General features: G+C 37.4%; 1 protein-coding gene across 2 annotated transcripts; it reads right to left on the bottom strand.

Moving 5' to 3' along the window:
* Positions 1-236: 236 nt before the first annotated feature.
* Positions 237-12,274, bottom strand: CRYM (crystallin mu). Of its 2 annotated transcripts, none has more exons than XM_052001297.1 (8): positions 11,941-12,274; positions 11,334-11,487; positions 9,856-9,918; positions 8,358-8,459; positions 4,792-4,975; positions 3,923-4,044; positions 2,610-2,694; positions 237-562 (listed from the first exon to the last, which is right to left on the bottom strand). In XM_052001297.1, the coding sequence occupies exons 1-8, from the start codon at positions 12,108-12,110 to the stop codon at positions 498-500; spliced, it is 945 nt and encodes a 314-aa protein (XP_051857257.1). In that variant the 5' UTR covers positions 12,111-12,274; the 3' UTR covers positions 237-497. The 2 variants fall into 2 exon arrangements, with proteins under 2 accessions (XP_051857257.1, XP_051857266.1); XM_052001306.1 differs by lacking the exon at positions 11,941-12,274 and adding an exon at positions 11,722-11,826.
* Between the last annotated feature and the right edge of the window lie 2,269 nt (positions 12,275-14,543).

Below are 14,543 nucleotides of genomic sequence, written 5' to 3'. Positions count from 1 at the left end.
CCACCATAGGTTTTTCCTTCATGTGAGACTTCAAAGTTTTACCATCTAACATGATAAATGTAGAAAGATTACTCCTCAAGGCTTTAGTATCTGTGGTTCTATGATGCTTTCATTGGGAAAATTTCTGTTAGACTATAATTGTGTTTTTGTTGACCTTTGCTCTCTGCCATCTTCCAAAGAGAAGAACAAATATTTAGCTTCCATGACTTCAATAGACAAGAAATGCAGCAAACAAATAAGGACTGGCAAACTCTTTATTTAAGGGAAATAAAGATAATAATATCTATTGGCAAAGAATGCTATAAGATACAATAAGGCAGAAGAAAGGAAATACACAATACTGTAAGTTTTTTTCACAACAAATTAAAGATGGCTAGTTGGCTTTTTAAGGCAGGTAATATTAAGTGCAAAAGTACATTCCCCCATGAGAAATTATGGGAGAATATAAGCAATAATGGGTCTTAATGCTGCAGCATCTCAATGTTAGGTATTCTGTTTCATTTACCAGAGGACCAAGAATCAAAGACCAATTTTGCTGCAACTGTATCTTCTATTGCCATTCCTGGAATGGGAAAAAAAATCCAATTAATCTTTGACCAATTCTGTTTCCTTAAAAACAAACAAACAAACAAACAAAAAAACCCATGCTCAACCAGGTCTTAATTTCTGAAGGCTAAGTGATTATTACTATTTCTGTCATTGCTGTTAACTAGACAAAACCAGATGAAAGAAATCCAATACTTCTCACTAGCTAGGACTAAGATCTTGGAATAGAATTAAGACTGAGAAGTTCAGGAGTGTCTGGCAGATTCCTGCAATGAGTAGGTGAGTATTTCATCTGATTATCCTGGCAAAATCACATTTTATTGGCCACTGGATTTATTATATAGTATGAGTTTAGAAAATTTATTCCTCACTATGCCTATGTAGGAAGTGTCAGTCACTTGAAATCCAAGCTATTCTTTCAGGTACAGGTTTCCTAACCACACCAACCCTATTTTTCTTCTCGGAATTCTTGGAATACTCCTCTATGTTACTCATATGGAACATTTTATATGCTCCCTTATAATTATTTGAGTACATGTATTATCTTCCAAACTGGAAAAAAAGGTCCTTGAGGACAGGGACCAAGTTCTTTTATCTCTTTCTGCTTTACAGAAAAGAAGGTAACTAATAAATGTTTGTTTTTTTAGGGAAGGAGCCAACCAATGGATACAAGCTTTAACCCTAACAGCAAAATGTCTGGGGAAAAGAACTAGAGTTCAGAAGATTTTACCCTTGGCTTCACTGTTTTGCCTCTTTTGTGGATATTGCCAAGTTCTACTCCTAAAAGTTTGCTGTATGCATTAGAATATCATGTTTGGCTTGGAAGTAGTATCCATTAGCCAAACCCTGCTATATTTAGGCTGCATTTGTATGTCTCATAACAGATACCTATCTGGCCAAGGCAAAGCAGGTAGGTGAGAAAGTTATAATAATAAGAACAACAATAATAATAAAAGCCAACATTTTTATAGCATTTTAATTTTTGCAAAAACTTTACATATGTTATCTTATTTGATCTTCACCACAATACTATAGTCATTACTATTCCCATTTTACAGATAAGAAATTGAAGGCTTTAGTGACTTGTTCAGGATCATCTTGCCTGGAGCTGGATTCAAATCAAAGTCTCCCCTAATACAAAGTCTATAAATACAAACTCTATAAATAGATGTTACTGATGGGCATTTTGTAGGCATTTTTATCCCTATTTTATAGATGAAGAACATGAGACTTATAGAGATCAAGTAATTTGTTCTAAGGTCATCTAGAAAGTAAAAGTCCAGCTAAGATCTGAACCCAGTGCAAACCTAGACTTCTTTTCACTAAATGAAAATAGATCAGGACATAAAAATCTCATTGTTTATTTGGATCTGTCTCCTCCACTACTCAAAGGGCAATATGGTCTTCTCCACAGGAATCTCCAGGATAGAAGTATTGTCAGCGTGGGAGGAGAGGAATTAGGGAAAGGGGGAGTGGGGTGGGAATTATGGTCAAAAAGCAAAAGGAGAGACTATTTTTTTTTTTTTTTTACTATTTGCCCTTCATTGAGCTTCTGGAGATTTTCAATAATAATAATACCTAATATTTATGTAGTACTTAACTATGTACCAAGCACTCTGCTAAGTACTTTATCATTATTTTTCTTTTTTTTCTTCACATTTTTTTTTCACAACATTTTATCTTCACAACAGCCCTTGTTATTATTATCCCCATTTTATAGATGAGAATATGGAGGCATTTAACCAAGGTTAAATAATTTCTCCAGGTCATATAGCTCATAAGTATCAGAGGCTAGATGTATGCAAGTATAAATGCATGTTCAGCCTGGAAATTTGCCACTTACCTTAGTTCCCTTTGTTCCTACATTTAAAATGAAAAGAATCTGCCCTTCTGGCTCCCTCTAGTACATAAGTCATGCAATTATATTAAATTTTTATTAATAAATATCATATACATTTCTAATAATTAACTCCAGTTTCCAGAGGAGTTATTTCCATTTCTACCACTGGGCAAACCACCATATTTTCTGGTTATATTTGCATTCAAAGGGTGATGACTCTTACCTAAAGATTTGAACACTGTAGTTTTCTCACGGTGGGCTGGCTTCACTCCTTTCACCACTTCCCCCAGCTCTGCAAAGATTTCAGCCTATGACATAACCATACAGTGATTAAATTAGATCTGTCTCAGTAGGGGTAGCAGAGTAAACCAGTATTTGGCTGTCCTCCCATGGCCATTGAGGAGAAAGAAAGGAAAGTGTCTTCAATGTCTGACAACAAGCTCTAAACGGTCCACAGCACCTGTTTCAGCCACCTTCAAAGTTGTTTCAATAAATTGTTCTCCTCTGCCTATTCTGCTAGGAAAAGTCTTCACATGCTTTTCCCAGACGACGCTCTCCCCAAGTTAATCGGTCTCATTCAGTTGTAGATCTCGCCCTGATAGCCTATTGAATGGCTCTAAACTCCAAGATAAGTTATCTCTTTTCAACTAGAAATCTAAGCTCTGGGCATTGACAACATTGAAGGAATCTCATTCAATTTTGAATGCAAGCCTCAGACTAATAACAAAAGACAACTCTGAACACCAAATCCCTGCAGAAGTCCGAAACAGGATTATGCTTTGCCAATGGAGCTCTCTTCTTGGCAAAGCTGCCTACCAGGACTCTTGCCCTCTTCTCAGTATTAATCTTTGTTATTTCCCTAACAGGACCTTTTTACCCACTAAGAAGTCTGTCTTCCTAGTGGCTGGCTTCTCCTTCCCAACAATAAATCCCTTTTGCCATACAGACTTTTCAAGTTTGTGCATTTTTTTGCATTGGACCTGTGCCAACAAGAGGGGATTCCCCACCCCAATTTTCACATACCTTCACTACCATTCACCTTATCAATATCAATTCTCAAGGTTATATTTCCCACTCCTTTCATAATTCCTTTTAGGGTTAGCCCTGACAATGGCTAACTCCTAAGAGTCACAATGGCTAACTACCTTTTGGAACTTAGATTGCCTGAAATAATAATAAAATATTTACCTCTTAATTTGGAGATGGTCTAAACCTACAAATTCTTTTGAGAGACTGCAACACTGGCCTGAAATCCCAACATATTTTTGGGTTCAACCCCCTCTCCAACATTAGTGGACTATACAGGAAGAGTCCTGAAACCTCAACATATTTTTGGCAGGGTTCAGCACTTCTATACCTCCATACCCCATCAGAGTCACAGATGAGAATAGTATGAATCAAGTGGACACCAAAAGTGGTGAGCAGCCCTGAAAGGGGTTTGTCAAGAACTCACACCATAAATACTAATTCTTCTGAGCACCCCACATACTCTGAAAGTGGATACTCTAAGCTCAAAAATAAAAGAAAGAACTTTACCTCAGATAATATAACATCTCCAGACTCCTTGAGGGCTCCTTCACGGGAATCTACATACAGCACACAATTCTTCATAATTACATCATCCAGTTCTCTCCAGTCAGGTCTGCTGGCCCCAACAGCTAAATACAATACGAAACAAAACAACAGTTAAGAAAACCCATCAAAAACAATAAAGCAGAACCCTTGGTGACTCCCAACCCCAAAAACACATTAAATGGAATTTAATAGCCCTAAGAACACAGAAGATGTGAAAAAGCAATGACATGAACTTGGATGGAAAAAAATACATCTTTAATTTTCACTTATCTATAACTGATGTATTTTAGCCTTTCTTTCAAATATGACTGTAGGCACCTCACATTATTCTGAGAAGGGGTCTATGGGCTTCACCAGATTACCAAAAGGGTCTTATATGTCATAGTTAATTAGACATAGTTTAACAAAAGAGATTAAGAATCCACACTCTAAATTAATTTCCTGGTTTGAAATCTAACTTCAATAAGTCATCACTTTATATGCTTGAACCTTTATGTCCTTGAACAAATAACCCCTGATCTGACTCTTCTGTCCTAGGCCCTTTGACTTCAAGTAACTTTAAAGATTTGCTTGGACTTTTCTTTCAAAGCTTTTCTAAACTAGCATGTTGCAGTGTCTTAATCTTACTTGTAGCATTCAGGGTCAAAGTTAGTTCTGATATGCAATGCATTACATTTTTGATACCTTATTATCCTAACCTTAGTGACTCAATAAATTATATGGTGAAGAGTTTTTATGCTATTTGTCAACCCCAATCCCTTCCATCCCTCCCCTAGGGACTCTATTTATATTCTATTTAAAAAATTAACTATCTCAGCCAGGTTGCCTACCATTGATATGGGCTCCTGGCTTCACCCATTCTCCAAATAAAATGGGTTCTGTTGCCATGGTGACAGTAATGATCACATCTGCTCCTGTTACTGCCTCCTGGACAGATGAGCAGACTCGTACATCTCCCTTCACTGTCTGAGCAAATTTCTCAGCATTCTTCTTGGTGCGATTCCATATCCTGACCTTTAACCAGAATGGCAAAGTAGAATTATAAACAGTCACACTTTTTGGCAATCATGCAAATTCCAAGGATGGTTAGAAAACAGTGCTTTCTGTAGAAGAAGCAGGAGACATGGTTGTCTAGATTATTAAAGAAAAGAAGAAACATCTATGGGTTGCTTACCATGTGCCGAGTACTGTGCTAAGCTACGGGGGTGCAGAAAAAAAGGCAAAAATAGCCTTCAAGAAGCTTACATTCTAATGGGTAAGGGCAACATACAAATCAGACCTGAGTTCAAATATAAACTCAGACACTTGTGAGATGACCCCAGGCAAATTTAAGTAACTCGCAAATCTCCGCTTCTGTTTCCTCAATTCTAAAAATGGGGATACTAATACTGTCCAAAGTTGCTGTGAGGAACAAATGAAATAATAGTAGTAAAGCACTCAAGCACAGTGGGCCTGAAAAAGAGTAAGCAGCACTGCTATAATTATTATTATTATTATATACAAGATAATTTCAAAGTGGATGGAATTACTTAGTAAGGTAAATAGGTATTTGATAAAGGGAACAGTCTAGGGCAAAGAAATGGTATAATTCCACTGGATAAGGAATCAGGAAGACCTGAATTCAAGTCTTGCCTCAGATGCTTTCTGGTTGTTCTAGCTCTGAGCAAGTCATCATCTCTTTCAACTTCATTTTTCCTCTTACATTAAAAGAGGAAATAGCACTTATTTCACAAGGTTGTAGTAAGGATCAAATGTAATATGTAAAATGCTTTGAAAAATTTAAAGTGCTATATAAATGCTAGAGCAGCTAGCATTGTGCCACACACATTGGATAGAGTACCATGCTTGGAATCAGGAAGGCCTGAGTTCATATCTGGCTTCAGATACTTACTGGGTAATCACTTAACCCTACTTGCCTCAGTTTCCTCATCTGCAAAATGAGCTAGAGAAGGAACTGGCAAACCACTCCAGTATCTGCCACGAAAACCCTAAATGGAGTCATGAAGAGTTGGACACAACTAAAAAACGACCGAAAAACAAAATACAAATGCTATTATTATTCTTGTTTTTAAAAAAAGATGTCCTTTCTGCTATATCAAAGGGGTTCAGAAACTTACCATTTCTAGTCTATGTCACATAATTTAGCATTTGATATAACCTATTTTGTATTGTTTTCAAATCTTTTACTTTGCATGACTTTTATCTCTCCAGCCAGATTATATTGGTTTGCTAGAGAAGAGACAATGTTTTGTAATTTTCTTGGGTCATCAGCACAGGTCTAGACACATGGGCTAATCAATAAAGGACCTGCACAGCACAACTTATAAAAGAGTTGTAAGGAGTATAGAGATCACATAGTTAGCTCATTTAGGACGTAGTTGATGATGGAGTATCTTGATAATTTACAGCATTCCATGCAATGTTTTGTACCCAGGGCCAGGATGGAATGTGGCAATAAGAATAAGGTCTTATCTGGTCTTCTTCCCCACAGCTTCCAATTCTTCCCCTTCTTCCCTTCCCTTCCTCCCCGCCCCATACCTGGATGTAAGTTTGTATCTATTTTACATAAACCTGTATATGTGTGCACATATATGTAGTCTTTTCTGATAGGAATGTAAGCCACTTGAAGTCATGGTCTGTATCTTTTTTTTTTTTTTTTTTTTGTCTTTGTTTTACCAATGCTATCTGGACAGTGATACCTGATACATATTAAATATTTGATAAATGCTTATTGATTGAGTGGTGGTATCTAGAAGGAGGCTAGGTTTGGGTATTATTTTGTTTAGGTTTGGGTATTATTAGTGAATTACACTGAAATATATGAAGTCAGAAAAATGGAACCAATTGGTAACTTAATCAAGGGAAGCAGCTGATAAGGTCTCATGTGATCTACTAGCCAGCAGGATGCTATATTTGGTACTCCTCAAAATAATAAGTAGGAAAGCCAAAATCCAGGCAAGATAGACAACTTATTGTGTATTATTAATACACATACTTTAAAGACTAACTATAGGATCTCCATGAACCTAGCAAGAAAAAAACTAAAAAAATAGAGATAAACTGAATCTTTGGAAATCAGTCACATATAAACTGGCCTCATTTTTTTAAACTCTAGGCCAGACTCTCTTAACTTGGGATTCCATAAGCTTGTTTTGCTAGGCAATTAGGTAGCACAGTGTGGCTTCTTAAACTTTTTCTACTTTTGATCCCTTTTCGTCTGAGAAATTTTTTTGTGATCCTGGATATATAGGTATATAAAATACAAATCAAACATTTACTGATAACAAATCACAATTTTGCAAAACCCACATTCAGTTACAAGATACTATTTAGGATGGCAAGTCAGTTTAAGAATTTGGGACATAGTGGATAGTGCTGGATATGAGAAGGGGGGAAAGGTAAGGAAGACTTGAGTTCAAAAGCAGCCTCAAACACTGTTATCTCATCTATAAAATGGGATACTCAATAAAGTTGCTGTAAAGATAAAATAATGTTTGTAATCTATTATGCAAACCTTGAAGCATTATATAAATTGTAGCTCCTCTTGTTATTCTTTTAAAAATATTCTGATAAATATATTTCAACGGCAACTCTGTAATCTTATATACTTAATGACCTAGGGATCCATGAGATAAAAAAGTTAAGAAACACTGAAGTACATTTCTTTTAATACTTTAAAATATCCATGAAAAGTTCACAAGTATGGGTATCCCATCTACCAAAACAGATCACAACTTTGCAGTATATAATGTGTCCCCAAAAATTGGAGTGCAGTTTTAAGCTTTAATAACTTAAATAATATATTTGGAACATTCTGTATTATCTACTGATTCTAGATGTTTCCATGTAATTCATTGATTTAATCATGTTTGGGGAGTAATATGTATATATTGTTTGATTGAGTGGTGGTATCTAGAAGGATTGGAATATATTATATGAAATATTATATAATTATATATAACATATAACATTATATTATATAATTAGCATATATTATTTATTATATACTTATATGCTATACAATTAGTATATATTATATGGATGCATCCTACATACTATACTATATATTGATATAATTATGTAAATTAATATTACATATATATGTATATAAAGGAGACAATCAAGTACAGTAAAGAACATATCAGATTTGAGTCAGGAGACTAGGACTTGTATCGTGTCTCTGAGATTAACTAGCCATGTAACCAAGGACAAATCACTTAATCTCTCTTAAGATTCATCTGAAAAACAGGAGCATAATATTTATATTTCCATTCTTCCAGTGTGGGGAGCAAAAATGCTTTAAAAACTTAAAAGTATTATATAAAAAATGAGTAATGATTATCACTGCTTCTGACAGATGTAATCACATTCTTTTCTTTACCTTTTTCTGCCTTACCTCTTTAAAAGAGAATTGCTCTGTGAAGATTTCATAATGACTGTAGGCCTGGACACCAGCACCAAGAATGCACAAAATTTCACTTGAAGGGGGTTTCAAAAACTGTTGGAGAAAATGGAAGAATGGACAATTAAGAGTCAATTTTACAAAGATGATTTCTCTGTGGGATATGAGAGAGAAAAGAGCCATTCAGGCTGCAAATCAGGTGATGTGATGATACTTACTATTTGCCCATGCATGCAAGCAATCTGGAATAAATTGTGTCTCATTTTTCCTATCTGAATAGTGGGCATGCTAACATAATCACTATGCTCAAAACATATACTTTAATAAAATCTATAACAGCTTATAAAAACCACACAATTTCTATCACCAGGACTCTCTATTCTTTCCTCTGCCCTCTCTGGTCTTGTTAGAATGCCAGTCATCATGGCCTCTGAAGTCTGTTTAGTTCTAGATCTACGATTCTATTATAGCAGGACTAAGTGACTTTCTTTGATCCAATGAAACAGAGAGGATTGGGAACACTTTTAGGTATCAGGGTGTGTGAGGGTTTGTCAATGTTCAAAATCAAGAATGTACTGATATATACCATTGTCTTAGGTAGAGAAGCTTTGGAGTTCCTTTCTCAAGTTGTTATAAACCCAACAGAGAGATCAATTTTGAGTTTTCTACCACCTCTCTCCCAAAGCAAAATTATCAAACTCAAAAAAGATGGGGGAAAACATTTAAAGAAATAAACAAGAAGTTTCCTTTGGGTTGAAATCTGCATTGAAAAAATAGAAGTGCTATACAATGGAAAATCCTATTCTTGCAACAAGATTGGTCAAGTACTAGTGCAAATAGTTTAGGTTATCTCCTATCCTAACCTTGGAAAATTCTCAGAACAGTCCCCTGATTATTCAAAACTAAAGTGAGTTTATATGTAATTAATAACAAGTTCTCCAAGGTAGATGCCATGGTTACCTCATTTCATATACAATTACAGTAATCCCTCACTTCCTTTCCCCATGGGCCCAGAGCCAAATGCAATTTTAACACATTCACAAAATATACACTTCTTTCTTTTGCTTCTCTCATTGGTTCTCCAAGTTTCCTGAAGGTTTAAGTCATTTATTTCTCCCTTCCCCCATATCTCTCATGTCTCCCCCACCTTGCATATCTCCACTGGACTTGAAAGATTCTAGTCTTCAGTGTTTCCAGCAAGTATTCAAAGGTTCTTCATTTCTCCTTCTCTCTTTTAAAGTGATACCCTTTTTCTGACACTTTTTCTCTCTTTCACATTGTTTGGGAAACACTATTGTCCTTCTTGGCTCTGATTGGTTTAAAATTTCATTTTTTTCCTTTGTTCTTTCTTCCCTAGCTGTCTTGCTCAATCTTATATTAGCAAGTTGATTCATTTTGGGTCCTACATGCCAAATAACTTAATGAGAGAAATCTTTTTTCCCGCCACACACACAGCTTGACTATAAAACTTGTCATCAGAAGCAAGTCTTACCTTGGTGGCAATGGCAGACACAGCAGCTGTCCTCTTTGCAGTGATTACACTTCCATCCATGACCTTTAGGAAAAGGTTGACAAGTAAAATGAGTACACACAGAAAAGAGACTATGAGCATGAAAGAACAATTAAGAGAACTCCATTTCTTAGGATCTAGCCTTTGTCATGTTTCCATTCAATTAGACAAACAATAAATTCCTACATGTACAAGACACTAGGGATACAAAGTCAAAAAAGGACACAGTACCTGTCCTCAAGAAGTTTAAAACTTACCATATAGATACAACATGAACACAGAAAAGCAAATACAAGATAATTTGAGAAGGGAAAAAACAAGTAACAACTGGATAAGGGATTAATTGGCATTTAAATCATATTTTGAAGTAAGTTTTAATTTTAACAGTTGGAGAGGGAGAGGGAGGAATATATTCTTTGAGTGTCTATTTGGAGAAACAATGAATAGCCCAGTTCAAATGAATGGGAGAATATGCAAGAGGAATAATATAAAATAAATCTGGATATGGAAGAGGGCCAGATTCTAGAGAGCTTTAGAAGTAAATATGAAAAATTATATTTTAATCCAGAGGCAATGGGGGATCACTGAAGATTTCTAAGCCAGGGAACATTGTCAGATATTTGGGGAATATTTTAAAAATATTAATATGATGACTGTGTATAAAATGGAGTAAGGAGAAACAGGATACAGAGATACCAGTTTAAAAAAAAAAAAAAAAAGAGGTTGTATGGGCTTGGACCTGTCCGCCCTTTGAGTGAAATAACTGGAACATAAAAGATGAGACATTTTGGAAGGAGAATTCAAAACATATCTGTATCAAATCCAGTACTTGACCTTCTGCCCCTAACTTCTTCTGATAACCTGAAATTTAAGGGAATGAAGGGCATAACTATGTAAATTGCTAAGAATACATTTAATGAAATCTCAAAAATGCCTCATGACGTCATATAAAAGGAAACTGTAAGGGCCAAAGTGTAAGGGGTCCCCTTTTGTGGCCTCCTCATTCTCAAATAAGACAACCACCTGCCCTATTTGAAATGAAAGAATATCTCTCAAAAAAAGGAAATTCTGGGCTCCTGAATTAGCAAGAATCACTCATATTAAGAGAGCATCTCAGAGAGGCATCAGCTACACAGTCTCATAGGAATACAGTCTCTTACTGATATAGTTGTCCTTTAGCTACAGATTTGTTGGTTTTTTATTTTTTTTGTTTTTTGTTTGTTTTTTACATACATCCTTAGAGAAGCACACACACACAATTATGCTTGCATTAGATAATCTCTGTTAGACTCAGGCATAGGCAGATATAGGCAGATACACAGTCACAACTGCATCATCAGACACTCAGTGCTGGTTTTCATTCATACCCTCTAACCTCGGATCCTCGGCTATCCTACAAGAAGTTTCGCAAAGATTTCCTTATCTCCCTGCCTTACTCTTTCAGAGGAGCGCATACATACCAAGAGCAAAGAGCCATTGCTGGGTTCAAAAAGCAGCACTGTGGCCTGGTGTGAGGGAACTGTAGAAGTGGGGCTCACTCCCTCATAGAAGGTTACTAGCTTGGTGGTCAGTGCATCTTCGTTAGAGCTGTAGGCAGGCATGACACCCAGGAAACTACAAGATAGACCAGAGAGCAATTTAAACCTGCAAAGATATTTCCAGTCCCCTCCCACCTTTCCACAAGGGAATCTCTCCTCTCCTCACTTTCAGCTGCCGATTCTGCTCCCCAGAGCATCTTCCTTGGCATTCTTACTTTTTGGGTTCCTATCCTGCCCATTTCTTGTGGTATCGGAAGACCTGGGTTTAAATCCCACCCCTGACGCTACTTTCCAGTGTGACCTAACCTACCTAGGTTTCAGTATCTTCGTCTGCAAAGTGGACTAGCTGGTCTCTGAGATCTGCGTTAGGTCCTATGCACTTTTCTGCCTTTCCCTTTCCTCCCTCTATGTCCCACTCTGGTTTCCTCATCTTTTCCTTGGTGACTCTTTCTTAGTCTCTCCCGTTCTCCCCTTCCATCCCCCCGCTCCCCATGCTTTCTTTCTCTCCTCCTCTCCCCTTCTCGCTCACCCTTGGTGTTTGGCCACGGGGACGACGGTGCGCACTGGCTGCACGACTCCTCCCTCGGGGCCGCTAGAAAAGTTGGCTAGGGCCTTCTCCAGGGGTGGTAGCAGGAGGCTGGAGCTCCTCAGGTACCGCTCCACTTCCGCAGCGCCCAGGAAAGCCGGTCTCCCGCTCATGCTGTCCGCTGTCCGCCAACGGCTGTCTGCCTCCCGATTTCTGCAGCCCGCTTTCAGCAGCCTGCTCGCGGACTTCTCCAAGACCCGCTTCTGCTGGTTAGCTACTGCGAGCAGCTGCCACCCCGACAATCTCTATATAGAGAGGCTGACGGCACAGCAGAGACGCCTACTGGCTACAGCTCTGCCCCGGGGGCCCTCAGAGCCGACACAACTCCCGCCCCTCCACCACCTCACCAATGCACACTCCAGCTGAGAAGTGTCGGGAATGACTACTAACAGGTCCAGACTGCGCTTTTTGACAGCTTCGGAAATAAGGTCCTTGGGTCCAAGTCTTAAACACTATAATTATCATCATCCATGTTCTTTGAAAGGAATATTTGCAAAGCATTTCTGCCATCATTTCTTCCCATCTCTTATCTCCCTCCAAGTGGGAAAAATGAAGGGTGGGGAGGAGACCTGGGGCAGAGGTAGGGGAGACTGAGAGATGTTGATGATTGCTGACTAGACGCTTCCAGATCTTAATTAGTACCTACCCATAGGAGAGCCTCAGATGAAAGGAGGAAGAGTGCCATTTATAAACATTTTGTTTTCTGTTCAGACCCCTGGGGTTCCCAGAGACTCCTATCCAAGTCTGGCCAGATCTCAGACCTGAAAATTGCTTTGGGTTTCAAAATTTCTCCCAGGGTGACCACTACCTTTAATAACAAAACACAGTCCTTAATTGCATATGGCCTTTAGGTATTGATTGAAGGGATGTGATCGTATCACGAGTCGATTCTCAGGGCAAAGATGCATTTCAACACTACTTAGAATATGTATATTGATAACTACTTCCTTGGTGTCTATAATGACTGCCCTTTTTTACTTTCTACACTTGGAACTCTCAATATTAGAATACCTTTCCTTCCATCTTATTTTCTAGCAATGAATGAGAAGAAATTGGTTTTCCACTTAGGAACAAAAGAAAAATAGCACTTGATTGATGTCTATAAAGTAATGGATGACATTGATTAAGGAAGTCACAAGCTTGTTCCCTAAATTCCTAAATTTCTTTTTTCTGAGGCAATTGGGGTTAAGTGACTTGCCCAGAGTCACACAGCTAGAAATATTAAGTGTCTGAGATCAAATTTGAACTCAGGTCCTCCTGACTTCAAGGCTGGTGCTCTATCTACTGTGCCACCTAGCTGTTCCAGTTCCCTAAATTCTTAACTGTAGATCTAGGCAGGCATCCACTTTAAATTAAAGCAGGGTTAGTTAAGGACAAATATAATCAATAATCTATCAACAAATGTTAATTGAGAGTGGACCAGATGCCAAGGGGAGGGAAAGGTAAAGAAAATAGTAAGAAGTATAAGAAATATCCTGCCTTTAAGGAGCTCACAAGTTAGTTGAGGAGATATGACATCTACTACAGAAATGCAGTCAATTAAGGCAAAATTTCAAAAATAAAGATTGTAAATCACTTTGAAGTTCATAGGACAAATTTTTTGTGACCTGGAGTGGTCAGGGAGGCATGATATAAATTGGGTCTAAAAGAATGGGTAAAATTTTGATAATCAAAGAAAAGATGAAAGGGCCTTCTGGACTTTAAGAAAGCTTAAAAATGAGAAAAACACAAAATATGTCCAAGGAACAGCGAAAAGACTATTTAGCTCTAACAGAGGGTTCATATAAGGGAATGGGAGTTAGATAAAAAAAAAAAAAAAGTCAAATTAGGCCAATGAGGGAGTGTAATCTTTTTCTTGTTGTCAATGGAGAAATATTGAAGGCCTTGAGTAGGAGAATCATATGGTTCTTGATATTTTAGAAAGATTAATTTAGTGTCACAGTGAAGAATAGATTGGAGGGACAAAACTGGAGTTAGGGAGGCTACTATATTTAAGATGATGGGGATGAGACTAAATCTGTGATTTCATTGGCATGGGAATCTCCCTAGATAGGAAACTCCCTTTATCAATTTGAATCAATAACTAATTTGCAATTTATAATTGTAGAAAGATGCTTAGGGAAACTGAGTGATTAAGTGGCTTACCCAGAGTCACACTGCCAATATGTGTTAGAAGAAGGACCTGAAACCACATCTTTCTGGTTCCAAGGCCAACTTTCTCTCTATACACCAGGCAATGCTGCTTCTAGTATGATAAGACTTGGAATAAAGACTTGAAAATGAAAAGAAACAAATTATAGGAGATCTTGCAAAGGCAAAAACAATAGACTTTGGTGATTCACTGGATGTGGGAAATGAAGAGTTCAATGAAAAGTGACAAAATGAAATACCTAGGACTAACTGAAAACTGGGGAAAAAAACTAGTGAGAAGGTTCAATTTTAAACATTTTGGACATGAGATGACAGTCAGACATCAAAATAAATAAGTCTGATGACATTTTGGAATGGAGTTCAGAATAAAGGTCAGGATAGGAAATATAGACATG

This window comes from Antechinus flavipes, chromosome 1, assembly GCF_016432865.1.
Source record: "Antechinus flavipes isolate AdamAnt ecotype Samford, QLD, Australia chromosome 1, AdamAnt_v2, whole genome shotgun sequence".
NCBI lineage: Eukaryota > Metazoa > Chordata > Mammalia > Dasyuromorphia > Dasyuridae > Antechinus > Antechinus flavipes.
This window is presented reverse-complemented; position numbering and strand designations above follow the sequence as displayed.